The 16135-nt window shown below is 40.5% G+C and overlaps 1 protein-coding gene across 5 annotated transcripts; it reads left to right on the forward strand.

Annotated features, from left to right (window-relative positions):
* Positions 1-1220: 1220 nt before the first annotated feature.
* RBM17 (RNA binding motif protein 17) lies at positions 1221-15930 on the forward strand. 5 transcript variants are annotated; one of them, XM_069801558.1, is made up of 12 exons: positions 1221-1335; positions 3073-3213; positions 4736-4852; positions 5749-5915; positions 7861-7958; positions 8952-9008; positions 11586-11727; positions 13702-13853; positions 14555-14631; positions 15004-15102; positions 15434-15506; positions 15652-15930. In XM_069801558.1, the coding sequence occupies exons 2-12, from the start codon at positions 3091-3093 to the stop codon at positions 15753-15755; spliced, it is 1209 nt and encodes a 402-aa protein (XP_069657659.1). In that variant the 5' UTR covers positions 1221-1335; positions 3073-3090; the 3' UTR covers positions 15756-15930. The 5 variants fall into 5 exon arrangements, with proteins under 5 accessions (XP_069657659.1, XP_069657661.1, XP_069657662.1 ...); XM_069801560.1 differs by having other exon boundaries at positions 14558-14631; XM_069801561.1 differs by having other exon boundaries at positions 7864-7958.
* Positions 15931-16135: the final 205 nt, after the last annotated feature.

Raw genomic sequence — 16135 nt, forward strand, 5'->3', positions numbered from 1 at the left:
AGGAATTCTAAGGTGTAGGAATTCTGAGGTGCAGGCAGTCTGAGGTGTAGGAATTCTGAGGTTTACAAATTCTGAGGTTTAGGAATTCTGAGGTGCAGGCAGTCTGAGGTGCAGGAATCCTGAGGTTTACAAATTCTGAGGTTTAGGAATTCTGAGGTTTAGGAATTCTGAGGTGCAGGCAGTCTGAGGTACAGGCAGTCTGAGGGGCAGGAATTCTGAGGTTTAGGAATTCTGAGGTGCAGGCAGTCTGAGGTGTAGGAATCCTGAGGTGCAGGCAGTCTGAGGTGTAGGAATTCTGAGGTTTACAAATTCTGAGGTTTAGGAATTCTGAGGTGCAGGCAGTCTGAGGTGCAGGAATCCTGAGGTTTACAAATTCTGAGGTTTAGGAATTCTGAGGTTTAGGAATTCTGAGGTGCAGGCAGTCTGAGGTACAGGCAGTCTGAGGGGCAGGAATTCTGAGGTTTAGGAATTCTGAGGTGCAGGCAGTCTGAGGTGTAGGAATCCTGAGGTGCAGGCAGTCTGAGGTGTAGGAATTCTGAGGTTTACAAATTCTGAGGTTTAGGAATTCTGAGGTGCAGGCAGTCTGAGGTGCAGGTATCCTGAGGTTTACAAATTCTGAGGTTTAGGAATTCTGAGGTTTAGGAATTCTGAGGTGCAGGCAGTCTGAGGTACAGGCAGTCTGAGGGGCAGGAATTCTGAGGTTTAGGAATTCTGAGGTGCAGGCAGTCTGAGGTGTAGGAATCCTGAGGTTTAGGAATTCTGAGGTTTAGGAATTCTGAGGTGCAGGCAGTCTGAGGTGTAGGAATTCTGAGGTGTAGGAATTCTGAGGTGCAGGCAGTCTGAGGTTTACAAATTCCGAGGTTTAGGAATTCTGAGGTGCAGGCAGTCTGAGGTGCAGGCAGGCAGGGCCCGGGCCTGCGGCACCGGGCAGGTAAAAGGGGGCTCAGTTGCGGGTCTGGCACCTTCATTAGGGCTGCAAGTGCAGGGGGAGGTCAGGAATCCGAACGCTTCCTCCCTTCCCTCCTTTTCGGGATCAGAACACCCTTCCCCAGCCCGTAGCTCCCGCAGGACGTGGAGCTCCCTCCCAGTGCCATACTGGTGCGCACTAGGAGGAGCTCGGCGAGGGGCGGGGAGGGGGAAGAAGGGGTGTTGCGCCCACCGCCCGCCGCCAGGGGGCGGTACAATGGCGGCGCTGCCGCAGCGCGCTCGGCGCCCATTGGCCGAGCGAGGCGTGTGCCAGCGGGCGGGCGGTTGTGCGCAGGCGCGGCCGCCCTTGCAAGGGCGGCCCTTCCCGGCTGCCTTAGCGGCCGGCTCATGGCGGCGGCGCGGTGACGGGTGAGCGGCGGGCGGTGGGCCCCGGCCGGCCGCGTCTGCCCGGGTCTGCCCGGGGGGACCGCCCCGGGCTCCGGGGGGGTGTGGGGAGGCAGGGCGGAGCTGGAGGCGGGCGGCTGTCCCCCCCTCAGCGGCCTCGGTCGTGCGGCTGCTCCCCTCGGATGGGTCTAGGCCCGTGTGGAGATGGGGGCGGGGGGAGGTCAGGGCCCCTCAGGCCCCGCTGCGCGGCCTGTCTGCATCCCGGGCCTCGGCCCCCTCCGCCCGCCCGGGGGACGGAAATAACAGCCCGATTTTTCTGTCGGCGTGGTTGCAGGTCCTCTGCTTTGCTGTCTTGTGCCCTCCAGGCGTTGAGGCGGAAAGTCCCTTTCCCGCCATGGCAGCACCCTCCCCGTATCCATACGCGTAGCCTAACCTACCCCAAGTGCATCATATCTGCCCCAGAACAGCTGCGCTCCTACTGCGTAAACTTCACTCCCCTGTGGCAGGTGGGAATTCTTGTAGCGCCTCGTCCTCGTCCTGTTCCCGTAGGTGTTACGGTGTTCCCCTATACGTTTCATTCCCTATACCCGTATGTGTAATAATCTCCAATGAATGCAACTTCCTCCATTTTCTTGCAGTGAACTCTGTTCTGCCGAGCTCTGGTTGTTTCATATATTTCACTGCAGGATTAAATTGTTGGTTTTTTAAAATTTTTTTTTGCTGAGCTTGCCGCCTTCTGGAGTGGTAATATAGTTGCTATCTGCTGCATCTGAGACTTTTTCCACAGGTCTTAGTGCATATAAGTTATATCTATAGCAACAGTAATCTGCTATGTGTCAGGCCAGCTCCCTCAAATATAAGTATCTGTCAAATCTGTGGGATCAAGATCTTTGTGACGAGTCTATAAGCTTTCACTGCAGACCGTTAATCAGTCATGTTTGATTCTGCAGAAAATTAAGAAGTTAAAATTTCGGGGTGAAGATACTGTAATCCAGGCCTATCAGACACTAAACAATGAGTTTACAGGTTGTTCCACAGGTGATAGACCTCTCATTACATTCAAATTTTCTCTTGTTCCGTTCATGTCACATGTGTGTCAGACAATGTGATGCATTTCATGTCATTTTATTGATGTTACCTAGCTAATTTTATGTATGTGTGTGTGGTGTGTGTGTATGCATGTAAAAGCTCTATGTATTTGAGAGGCCTTTAACTGTCATGGAAATAGTTAATAATACTCTGGTGAGTGTATTTAGTATAAGAAAGGTATTCCTTTACACTGATGCAAGAAATAGTGAAATTTAAGAAGATGATTGGAATGTTGATATGTTTGTGTGGATAATTTTTAAGGTCAGCAGAGAGAATAATTCCTTTGTGTTTAATTCAGAAGTCTTGAGGCTTGTGTGATACATAATGTTGAATTTCTTTGTGAACCTCAAAATACCAGTGTGGACGATAGTGTAACTTCTTCAAAGCCTGAAATGATTGGTATCTAATGCTCCAAATGTAATTTTAGGAAGCTTCCAACACCTGTTAACACTTGAATAGTATTCATTACCTTTAAAACAGTTACTTTTTTACAGCCTTACTATAGTCATGTGTATCTGCTACTAACCAGAAAAATGTTACTACTTCGAATTTTCTCTGGCTTTGGAAAAGAGATATATAAAAATAAGGTGTACGAACATATACAAACTAGTAGCAAATAAGCCCTGGACATCGGTTTGTTATGTCATCTGGATTTTTTCTTTTGTCTTTTAGTTTTAAATTGAAGAGAAAATGTCACTTTACGATGACTTGGGAGTTGAGACCAGCGATTCTAAAACAGAAGGCTGGTCCAAAAATTTTAAACTACTACAGTCTCAATTGCAGGTGAAGAAAGCAGCTCTCACACAAGCAAAGGTATAGTCCCTTTGTATTTTTGCTTTCTATTATTCAAAGTTCTTTTGTGCTCAGAGCATTAAGGAAAGTTTGTGACCTTAGAATACCAATGTGGGGTAATTTTGCTGAGATTTGTCTGAGTTTATGGCAAGGAGCGTAGCAAAATTGAGGGGGGGGGAAGCGAAACGCATGTTTCTTGAAGTCTGTTGGAGGGAGTTTTGCAAAATTAAAATTGAATGAAGAACTGATGTGTGTGCTGCAAATCTCAGATCTTTAACTAGCAGAACCAAAAGCTGATCTTCAAATCTAACTTTAAAGATAATGAGATTAAGCTCTTTTTTTTAAGTAATTAAGCATCATACTGTGATAGGTAGTTGACAGTACTGGCTGTTGGTCATTCTTGACATTTTGCATCAGTTGTTATTTACATGTTTGCATCATTTTATGCTTGCTATTTGAAAGGCTTTCGGTGCTAAAGTGCAAATCGTCGTGCACTAGAAATTTTTGCAGAAAGTATTTACGGTGTACGTGAAAGGGAGGAGTGCAAGCTAATTCCTTGAGCTTAAACTGTGACAGAGCCATTTTCTCTTTTTATTGCTACAGTGTTTCACCCTTTGTTTTTTTAAGCAGTGTTGATATTTTGGTTCAGGCAGGACAGGTGTTCTTTGTGGTGTGTAGGTTCTAGAGTGAGATTACTTAATGTAAAAAGTAGTGGGATAGATACCGAACACTTAAGTAGGCACAGCATTATTTTTCCACTGGAATTACTCCTGATTTATGCTTCTAAAATTGAGGGCAGGATTTAGTTGATATTTGGAACAACCTGCATGAATGAAATCTAAATTGCTACCGTATTAGATATATTCTTTTTCTGTGTAACTGATATGCAGTGTGTGCACAGAGTAATGGAAGAATAGAATAGGATTAGAAAATTGGGAGCTCAGAATAGATTAGTACATTTTATCAGATCATAAAATATGAAGAACAGTAGATCTTTGGAATAAGACTGAGCGCCTTCTTAAAAAAACCCACTCGGTTCAAACTCGTCTGAATTTTTAATGTGTGTTTCTGGTCCTAGTCCAAACTGTGGACCATTCACCTACCACTATATGTTCTAGTAAATGCACAAGCAAAATCTGATCTCACTTGTTTAAAAAGAGGAAGGTATGCACTGGTTTCACTGAAGTGTTCTTTGAAATATTGCATCAGTCTGTATTTGTGTAGCAGCTCTTTAACCGTAGTTGGCAAGCATCTGTCTCAGAACAGCGTGGCCTTTGCCACCCCTAAACCATAACATAAACTTACTTATCCATGTCCGGGTTTATTAGAAATGGTGAGAATTACTGTATGTTGATAAACTGAAGAGAAATGATATATTGAGCTTTGCACAGTGAAGAATTTGAGACTGTGGTTTTCATCCTTTTTTAAAAAAAAATTGGAAATACCAGCTGCAAGTATGTAAAGAAAGCTGCTTTTTAGAAAACTGTTTTGTTGTCTTTTTAGACATTTTGTGTTCTGGTGATTTTTTTTTTTTTTTTTTCAGAGTCAGAGAACAAAACAAACAACAGTCCTTGCTCCAGTGATAGACCTGAAACGAGGTAGCTCTTCTGATGAGAGACAGATTGTGGACACACCACCTCATGTAGCAGCTGGGTTAAAGGTAAGACCAAGGCAGCTAAGAAGGACAGCTGTTAACAAATGTTTTAGAATCGGAATTCTTTGACTGCAGTCTGTATTTTTATTTTTTCAATATCTTTCCTAGTGGTGAAAGAAGTGATCATTTTCTGAAATTCATTTTCTCTGCTCAGAGGTTCTTTAATTAACGAACGTTTCAACTTTATACAGACTTCCATGTGACACAACATGGAATTACCAAGGTTAATGTGCAGTTAAAATAAAACAGTGTTCCTAGCGTATTTCTCCTGGACAGTTGCAAAGTACTTTGCAAGACAGCAGTTTGGTCAGGTAAATAATGAATGTACTTGTAATTGCACCAGTGTTGGAACTGGACCTGTATGACAATCAACTTAAAAATAAAAGAAAAGCCTTGTAACCTTTTAAAATTGATCTCTCCTGGTAAGGAATCAAAAGAAACTTTCTGCCTGAAACTTTTTCAAAGGTGATGGTTCTGAAATAGTTCTTTCAGATGAGAAAAGAACATCTGAGAGGCAGATGATGAAAAAGACTGATGAGATTGTGTGTGAGGACCTCTTGCAGATGCAAGACACCATAATACTTCTAATAATGAATTAAGGGGTTTTGAAAAATTCTTGTCCACGTTGATTTGCTGCTGCGTTGTTTTCGGCAGGGGGAGTGGGTGGGGGTGATTTTTTTTCATGGAAAAATTTGAGACAGTGAGAGAGTGGGTGAAATGTTAGTTTTTAAGTAAAATGAAGATTTCTTTAGTATTGGTGGGATTAGGATATTACCTGCCATTACCTGTCAGGAGTTGAGTTTCATGTTGTTGGGAGTAAGAAGGAAGCATTAAACTCTTGGTGTCCAACTGGATGTTGTTTTCAGATCTCAGCTGAAAAAATTCCTTTTTCTTTTTTTGAGGATCCTGTACCTAGTGGTTTTTCTGCGGGAGATGTGTTGATTCCTTTGGCGGATGAGTATGATCCCATGTTCCCAAATGACTATGAAAAAGTAGTAAAACGTCAAAGAGAGGAGCGACAGAGGCAGCGTGAGCTGGAGAGGCAAAAAGAGATTGAAGAAAGAGAAAAGTAAGGCTTTTGTTTAAACTCATGACATTGACAATTATATAAAGAATAGACACATCGGTTTGTTTAGTTTTATCCCTCTAAACAGTTTCAGGGAAATTCTTAAAGGTTTTGTGAAGAATACTGTATCCTTGTAGAAACAAGCGCAGTGTTTTAATTAATAGGTTTTAATGCTCTTGCAAAAATCACCTAACAGTGCAAAAATTATAAGATTTATCATGCTTACAGCCTCTTTGGCTGAAAGATGCGTCAAGTTTTTCTACATTTACTTTATTTCAATAGTAGCAGCAGTAGTTGAGTACTTCATGCATTACTATCAGACTTTGACCTTGCAGATATTATAGAGTACTTGTTGTCACTATAACCCAACTACAGAAATACCTTTCAACACTCAAAGATAAACCATCCTTTCTGCTTTTAAATACTCCAAACTGATACATGAATGCATTTCAGTTTTAAAGACGTAGCTAGCACAGCCTTTGAGAGGCATAGTTATGTTTTCTTTTTTAATGTTCTGCATTCAGTTTAAGTGAGTTAATTGTGTATTTATTACTCTCTTGTCTCTGAACAAAAGAAAATACTACTTAATTACCTTAATGCCCTTTCCCTGGAATAAGGAACCTCTCTAATCATATTAAAGAAGTTGAATGCAGATTCAATGTCCTATTGAAGTAGGTGGTAAAACACCAGCCAGCCAGGCAATAAGATTAAATTTGCTTATTTTAAGTGAAATTAATAGCCAACTTCATCATGGTATGAATCATCTAAAGTCTGTGGAATTACAAGAGGGGTATTCTATTGCTCTGTTTAGATTGTGGAAATTAATTAAAATTTCTAGTCATCTGGACTTCTCTGTCTTCTCTCGCTTATATCTTCATTGTGCTGGTGGAGGAGGAATGCCTGAGGCTCTGTCATACTTTAACTAGCATGCAAGATCTCAGAAATCTGAGCTGTCATTTCTACAGCTTCAGCGTTGATTGCTATTTAGTTGTGCTTGTAACTTGCATGTGGGCCAAGAGGGTAGTCTTCATCTATAAAATTAGAGAGAGGAAGTGAAAAATATGTAATACATTCTGTTTTGAAATTGGGGAAACAACCTCAGCCAAACCTGGATCAGATGTATGCTTTGTGATAACCTGGGTGTTTGCATAGAGTATACATTTGTTTTAAATTCACAGTGTAGCGATTCAGAAATTTGTCTGGTTCCATAGCAGTGTTGTTGTTAGCATCTTGTGGCACAGTTTTGATGGCTGTGCTGGGAATGAGATATGATTTATGCCCCAAGGTGTGCTCTAAAGTTTTTGGGAAAAATACTTTTTGTTTTTCTAAAGTATTAAAATGAGTAATTTTGTGATCACAATAAATAACAGTTGAAGTGCAAACAGTTCTTGAAGCATTTCTCAGCTAAATGTTAAAAGTTTTGATAGACTTGCCTGCATCTTATTTTAGTTGCCAAGCTAGCTTCTCAATAATCTGATGATTTAAGCATGATGATTTTTTTTTTAAATTGACCGAGTCAAGGATATTACTCTGTATAGCCTGTGATGGTGAATTTAAAAGGGATTCTGTTCAAAGCAGGGTGGTTAATGTCTCTGTTACCTTCCCGTCGATTCTATCCAATACCTCTTCCATTGTAGTTATTCAGTCACTGTAGTCAGTTTGGACTAGATATATTCACATGCTTCCTCATTTCCATACATTCTCCTTGGCTGACTTGCAAGTGGAAAATGATCTTGCTTTGGATCATCTTATATTTTACAAAAAATACTCTATGAGGATAAAAGCGAAGAAACAGAAAGTAAAGGTGTTTACTTACACCTTCATGGAAGACATTATAAAGTGCCAATTAGGGTGTAGCAGTATAAGTCACACTGCAAAGGTGATATTGCAAATTAAAGCAAAGTGTTAACTTTGATGGTTTCTTATCCTAACTTACTGTGTCTCCTAGAAGACGTAAAGACAGACATGAAGCCAGTGGGTTTTCAAGAAGACCAGATCCAGATTCTGATGAAGATGAAGATTATGAAAGGGAGAGACGAAAAAGAAGTAAGGGAGCTTTTTATTTTCTTTGATGGGGAAAGAGAAGAAAAAGGGGGGGGGGAGGGGAATATACAATCCTGTTCCCATTTCATGGATTCTGTATTTCTCTGTTCTCAGCTGAGAAGTGTACTATTATTTCCGAGCCTTTAGAATAAACCTAGCATTTTATTACTTCATAACTGTTGTAATGCAGAAAACTTCTTTCTGCAGAGGGAGATGGCAGCTACATTATTTGTGGAAGGACCTCTTTTTACATTAGTTTGTAGATACCTGTTTTAAGCTTCTGTGTGATGTAAGTTCCGGGAAAAGGCTGAGGCATGAGATAAAATCAGGCTATGAGAATCACTGTTGAGTTTTCACTGTAAAAGCTTACCATTCCTGCGTTTGTTATTTGAATGCCCTTAGAACTAGTTAGCAAAATGTGCATTTGGGTGACAAGATATGTCTTTGCATAAAGAAAACTAAACTTTATTCTCTTTCAGCAACAAAGTTACAGTAAATAATTTGGGTTGTTTTTTATTTTAGAAAAGAAAATTTCTGATGGGACATTTAAAGTATTTGCTCTGCCTTGGAAGTTTGGGACTACATTAGAATATTGCCCATTAAAATACGGAAGGGGCTTTGTACTTTACTCTCATGAAAGTGTAGTTAATCCTGAACAGACTGTCTTTTTCATTTGGCTTAATCGAGCAGTTTTAGAATTGAAGATTTGTTTCACTGCAGTCTTTAATTTTGAAATCCTACGAAACATGTTTGGTAGACGCCATATGTAGTACATCACTGTAGTTTGCTGTTGTCTCCCTTGATGTGTCTTTCATTCATTTCTAGTTTACCACTATTGAAACTTCTCAGACTGCTCTCTTGCTACTTTTCTGTTGATAGTGATATATGTTAAGAACTGGCTGGTAAGGAGCCAGCAGCTGTATTAAGATTCAGTGAAGCTATTCCGAGCAGCAGAACCTAATCATATGAATGTGTTGTCTTCCATTTTGCTCATAGGTATGGGAGGAGCTGCCATTGCACCACCCACTTCTCTTGTTGAGAAGGACAAAGAACGTAAGTAAACCAAAATCCTGTTCTCTAAAACCTAGCAGTGGTGTTTAATTCTCACTCAACCTTCTCTTCAGTTAAGTCATCCTGCTGCTCTTCCCGTAAGATTCTTTTTGGCAGAAGAACTTGTACTAGTTCTTTGTTGATGGCGGGGAAGCTGTGGGGAACCTGCGATACTACTGTGCTTCACATCTTGGTTCTAAAGGATTCTTTCTGTATTGCTAGAGAAGTGGTTTGGCAAGCTGGTCTGTTATAACCGTGTTCAGTTACTCATTTCTGATGTGAAAGAGGAAATGTTGCAGACTGATTTCTCTGGGTAGACTAGAAACCTCCGCAGCGTGAAGAGGGAATTTGCCCATTACCCTTTGCTTTAGGAGGTACTTTATGAATATCTTTCCTGAAGGGGTTATGCACTACAGCCAATTTTGTAAGTTTTTGAGGGATACAGTATTTGCTAAAGAGGGGTGTGTGCACTAGTGTTTCCCTCCATGAAGATAGCTTGAAGATTGCAGTTGTCCACCAGATGGCATAGTCTTGCTACAAGAACAAAACTGTTTCCTTTTTTTTGCACGTCTAATTGTTTTAAATTTTTAAATTAAAATAAGGAACAGTATGTTGTGTACGTTAAAAAATTATAAGAAAAAAGAATCTTATGCACAAAAACTTTCCTTTGGAAGTCCTAATTTTATTTATGAGGAGATTCAAATTAAAAAAATGAAGCTTGGCGGAGTAAGTGGATGATATAATACTGAAAGCATTTGAAGTGTGTAAACATTAAAAACAGAAAGAGATTGTTTTGAGTAAATAATTAAGAGCAATTGAGCGATGTCAAGGAAAAGTAAATATAGGCTGGAAATGGTAGAAATATCCTGAGGGGGAGAGCTTTTAAAATGTGACAGGATCTCACAAGGAAACCTTTGTACGGCTTGTTATTTGATGCTCAAAGCTAGGCTGGAAAAACCTGAGAAAATATTGCTGTAGCAGAACTCCCATAGTTCAGTCCATCTGCTGCTTAAATAGGGATTTTTTTTTCCTCATACAACATTCCCAAACTTCACATCTGACATTCTATTCGGTAAGATAAAAGTAGTAGTTCAAAAGAAAACAATCTAAAATTAAGTCGGTCTAAAAGTCCATAAGTACATTCAAAAGTGTGTTCTGCATATTTCCTTTAGTATTCTGTAGGGGTTTTTTTACATTTTTCCCATTTGACTTGTCAGTGGAAGATAGTTTAATAATCTAATCAGTATGACTGAGATATCTATGTATAGAGATATATATCTTCATCCCCCAGGAAAAGTTACAGTTCAAAAACTGTCAGTGAGATCTCTTAAAATTGTATAAATACTTTGCTTTGAGTTGCATTCATCCTTTTTAATAGACTCATTTCTCTTTTGTGTAAACGTACAGTATACTTTTCTTTAGTCCTCAGGCCCCAAGCTTCATGCATTGATACATTTTTGTCATAATTCTGTTCCTTATGAATGGGGCATTTAAGTTTGCTTGCCCTCTGTTTGGGTAAACTCATTGTTGTGCAGGTGGCCTCTTAATGCTTCTTTTCTCCATTTGATAAGAGGTTAATAAATGCATTGTAGACCCACAGATACAAACTCATTGTATATCCTATGATGAAAATCCAGAATAACTCAACTCAAATCTTTCTGAGCGAGAGATGAGGGGCTGTTAAAGCAGCATGTGTTTCGTGGATGAAAAGCTGGACATGAGCAGGCAGTGTGCACTCGCAGCCCAGAAAGCCAACCGTACCCTGGGCTGCATCAAAAGAAGTGTGGCCAGCAGGTCAAGGGAGGTGATTCTGCCCCTCTGCTCCGCTCTGGTGAGAGCCCACCTGCAGTACTGCGTCCAGCTCTGGAGCCCTCAGCACAGGAAAGACATGGACCTGTTGGAGCGGGTCCAGAGAAGGGCCACAAAAGTGATCAGAGGGCTGGAGCACCTCTCCTATGAGGACAGGCTGAGAGAGGTGGGGTTGTTCAGCCTGGAGAAGAGAAGGCTCCGGGGAGACCTTATAGCAGCCTGCCAGTACCTAAAGGGGGCATACAAGAAAGCTGGGGACAAACTTTTTAGCAGGGCCTGTTGCAATAGGACAAGGGGTAATGGTTTTAAACTAAAAGAGGGTAGATGTAGACTAGATATAAGGAAGAAATTTTTTATAATGTGGGTGGTGAAACACTGGCACAGGTTACCCAGAGAGGTGGTAGATGTGCCATCTCTGGAAACATTCAAGGTCAGGTTGGATGGGGCTCTGAGCAACTTGATCTACTTGTCTACTTGAGCAGATGTCCCTGCTCATGGCGGGGGAGTTGGACTAGATGACCTTTAAAGGTCTGTTCTAACCCAAACTATTCTATGATTCATGTGTAAAGGAAACATTCTTCTGATTTGGATTTATGTGGAAGACTTTTTTTTGTAATTTGTTAGTATAAAAGCAGAAAAAAGTACAACTTGCAGATGAAGAGCTGTCCGTAAATGAGTTAGATTGAAGGCATAGTACTCTAGTGTTCATAACAAGTAGGTAGTTCATGCAAAGTATTTTATTGAAAAAGCAAATGCCTCTGTTTTCTTCAGCTGTAGCATCATTTCCATTTGAAGAGGAGTCAAGACCACGGGCACCATCTTCCAAAGCAGCTATTCCTCCTCCAGTATATGATGAGCCAGAAAGACCTCGTTCCCCCACGGGACCTAGCAACTCTTTCCTTGCTAACATGGGGTAAATGATTGACTTATGCACATTTTGTGGAAAAAAGGCATTAGAAGGTGGTGGAAACCAAAAGTTAAAATAGTTTGTCAGTAGAGAACACAACCCATTGCATGTATGTGGTTAGTCTGAGTGCATGTAGTCCTAACTGCCAGGATACAGAAAAAGCAGTGGATTTACTCGATTGAGAGAAATGTGTTTGAGGTGGTTGCATTCAATGCAGTGCTTTTAAGCAAGTTCTGAAGCCACATTCCAGTATAAAGTGTTTATGGCTGGTACAAGCCAAGCTAATGTAGTATACAGGAAAACACAGATGGCATGTTAGTTCCTCTAGGTTTCTTTTCCAGCTTTGTCTTAAATTTGTTACATACCAGTGGGCAAGTCATTTCAGCTCTGCTTTGTTTGTTTGTTCAAAAATTCAAAGCATATTTGCATGAATGTGGCAGCTGTGGCTGCAAATCTGTCCATTTACTTTTCTGCCTTGGATTAACATTGTGTGTAATGCTTGTGTTACTACTGTGGCAACAAAGAGAAGTCGAATTTATAGTTAAAAACACCTTAGAGACCTCATTTGAAAGGTGTAGTGGTTAGCTATGGCCCTCTTATCAATCACATCAGGTGCTGTGGAAATGCAGACTCAGTGGAGTCAGACCTGTATCCAGGAGGAACACAGACATAAAAGTGTAGTTTATTATGTTATTACGCTACATTTCCATTTTGGACACAATTTTTCATGCATTTTTTTTATAGAAATGCTTTTTTCTTTTCTTACATTGTCCAGAAAAAGGATAACCAAACTCAGTACTGTTGGACCAGTTTATGCATTGTTACCATCTCTGGTTAGCAATGCTCTGGGACCTTCACTTCACTGAAGGAAGCGCTAAAAGTATGACCTAACCTGTCTTTCTTTGTCCGCACAATTGGCGCTACTGTTTATCCTGTGACTCAAGTGTTTTAACCTTTTGGCATTACATAACCAGACTTTTTGGGTGTTTTCGATATATCTTTGTATGTTTCATGTAGTATGCTTAGAAAATAGTCATGTAGTCACTGATCCTGCATTTTCTGTGTAATGGTATATGCCCATTGGTAAAATGGGCGTGACTGAGCGTAAAATATTCACTGTAGTGTCAGCTACTATACCATGGCGTATCTTTTGTGTCTTGACCTATGTAGCTATGGTCTCTAAAGAAATGTCAACACGTCTAGGTATGTTTTGATTCTATCTATTCATTTAGTGGGAATTTCAAAACCTGTCAGTGGAGATGCTTATTGTAAGGTACATACAAAAAAAAGGGTCCCTTTAAATAGGTTGGGGACTTTATTGCCTCAGTATGGTCTTGAAAATTCGGAAGGGTGAGACACGTTTAAATTAATACTAAGGATATCCAGATTTGTTACAGGAAGGGCTAGCAAAGCTGTGTATTCAGGAACTTAGGCCAGCTTTGAACTAGTAGATAGTGGAATGTGATCTCATGTAGAAAGTAAATATTCTACATCTGCCTTTTCTCTCAAGCTTTTGATACCAGCCACTGACAAAGACAAGAAACTGGACTAAATAGATCTTGGTCTAACCTGTTTTGTGATTTACTGTCAGCAACCTGATCTACTGAAAGATGTCCCTGCCCATGGCAGGGGGGTTGGACTAGCTTGTCTTTAAAGGTCTCTTCAAACCCAAACCATTCTATAGAGTGTACGATTCTGACTTGCACTGCTAATGGAAGTTGAGTTGTGTTTGTAAAAGTACGAACAATTTTATTTAGTCAACTTCTCTGACAACTTTTATCTGTAATTTAGGGGTAACGCTTTTGATCTTCACAGGGTGCTGCGAAATGGCTAGGTTGTGAAGTCATATAGAAGCTCTTAAGTTTTCAGTCTCTGTGTAATGAGATTTTAGGAGCTGGAGTATTTGAGCACTCAGGAGAAATGCAATGTTAATGTTTTGTGTAAGAAACCTTTACTAACTGATGCTTTTTCTCTTTGCAGAGGGACAGTAGCTCATAAAATCATGCAGAAATATGGTTTCAGAGAGGGCCAGGGGCTGGGAAAGCATGAACAGGGGCTGAGCACAGCACTGTCAGTAGAGAAAACGAGCAAGAGGGGTGGCAAGATCATTGTTGGTGATTCTGCAGAGAAAGGTAATTTTGTCCTACACCAATAAGTTTGTGAAACACAGTCAGGGAAAAATAATAGTTCAGGCTTTGTGGAAGCTCCTCGATTTTTTGTTTACTATCTGTCCTTGGAGAAAATAGAATTGGAAGAATGACTTGTGTTCCTTCTTGTGGAAATTTATCTTTTTAATTTTTTTTAAAGTTGTCCTCTATTAACTATTTTAGCTCTTCCTCCCCTTCCCCATCAGTTGTCCTCCTTTAGTGTTTGGAATCCTCTTCTCTTCAAGGGGTGATCCAGCTCTCCTAGGCTTTCTCCCTATCATGTGCTTTAGATACTGCTCTCATTTCCCTGCTGTTGCCTGATCTAGAGACAATACCTAGGCTTACTAGAACAGCACCTCTGCCTGAGCACAAGTATTGGCAGTCAGGAGATCTGATTTTTAGTTCTTAGGGGATCTGATAGAATTCTGAAGTTATGAATGATTTCCCTCAAAGAAATAGTATGTCGTCAGTGTTCTATCTTAATTCACATTCTGTAGCAGTGATTTTTCTGCTTATTGTCCTTCCAAATAGCTATGAGTTCTGAATTCCTTGACAATATGAAACTACATTTTGTGGCTTTTATTCCATTGTTTGATAACAGTAAGATTCTGATAAAAGCCCCCATATAAGGTTTAAATGAGCTTTAATCTTAAATTATTCCGTGATTCACTGTTTTATCTTCATAGCAGAAACGGGCAAGAAAGCGGATTCTAACCCCTTGACTGAGATACTGAAATGCCCAACTAAAGTGGTCTTACTAAGGGTAAGTTGGGAGTAAGGGAACATGTCTTGATATTTGCAGCATATGTGACTGGTTCAAATGTTTAAACCTGTGTTCCTGTTACAATGACTCTATACAGTTCAAAAGGTTCTGGCCTGCAACTATATGGTGCTTTGTGTTGTGGAGAAAATATGTGTCTTCCTGAGATGCAAGTTGTGACTGTAAATCAACACTGCTTTAGATTATACAATTACCTTGTCTTAGTACTAGGGAACTGTCTCCTCCTGTGGCTCTTGACTGGTAAACAGAAGCTTAAAGTATTCATGGTCACAGTTGCATGCATCTGTGATTTGTCTACATAATCATCTGTACACACTACATCCAGTGAGTTGGGTTTATTCTTTTAACTTTCAGAACATGGTAGGTGCTGGGGAGGTGGATGAAGATCTAGAAGTTGAAACTAAGGAGGAATGCGAGAAATATGGCAAGGTTGGGAAGTGTGTCATCTTTGAGGTAAGAGATAATCTGTCTCTCTTTGTGGTTGCTCTGAAAGCAAATTGGGCACTTGTCCCTCACAACTGGCTTGTTACTGCCTTGGGGAAAGGGCATAGATTAGAAGATCTTGCAGGGTCCTTTGCTGTGTTATAATTCTGTATTTTCCATATCTGTGAGATACAAACTTCTAATGTCAAAAACTGGGCAAAAATCTCTGGGTATTGTACTTTTGGAACCCTTTTATTGTGTTCTTTTCACTATTTTTGTGAAGAACAGCAATTTAAAATAGTATTTATGCTACTGTTCTAATTACTTCTGGTTTGGGGGGGTGGGGATTGTTTTATTTCAGATTCCTGGTGCCCCTGATGATGAAGCTGTAAGAATATTTTTAGAGTTTGAACGGGTTGAATCTGCCATCAAAGGTAGGGTACTATATTGTGGCCTGTGAACCTCAGCGTTAACTTCTGTAGAGAGATTAAACAGTCTCACTGATCAGACTGTTCAGCTAAAGAAATGTTTATTTTATTGAATTGCTGCTTGCTGACCTGTTCTTGGTTTCGATTCCAGCTGTTGTGGATCTAAATGGAAGATACTTTGGAGGCAGAGTCGTGAAGGCTTGTTTCTACAACCTGGACAAGTTCAGAGTACTGGATCTGGCAGAGCAAGTTTGATTTTAAAAATCTAGCTCGAGGTGTCACTTTTGGCAATCATGTTTTCAGCAGTAGGCTGGGAATAAAGAAGAGAAAAGTAGCTTTCCTAGCAAACTGGAAACAAGCCTCATTGAATGGATTTTTCGCATTCGTTGTGACTTACATTTTTTTGTAATATAAAGCCCTTTGAAAGTAAGATTCACGTCTGTGTGTTTTTTGAATTGCACAATTCTGCTTACTGCTCTGGGGATCCTGGTTTTTTTGAGCTTTCAGATGACTTTGTTCTTTTGAAAACCCACTGCCAAGGAGATGCTTTGTCTATATTCCTGCTTTCCTTGTTCTGGTGCTTCATCGTGGAGTCCCTGTGCTGCATCCACAATAAGTGGGAAGCTTTGGAAAAG

The sequence above is a fragment of the Haliaeetus albicilla genome, chromosome 14 (assembly GCF_947461875.1).
Source record: "Haliaeetus albicilla chromosome 14, bHalAlb1.1, whole genome shotgun sequence".
Classification (NCBI taxonomy): domain Eukaryota; kingdom Metazoa; phylum Chordata; class Aves; order Accipitriformes; family Accipitridae; genus Haliaeetus; species Haliaeetus albicilla.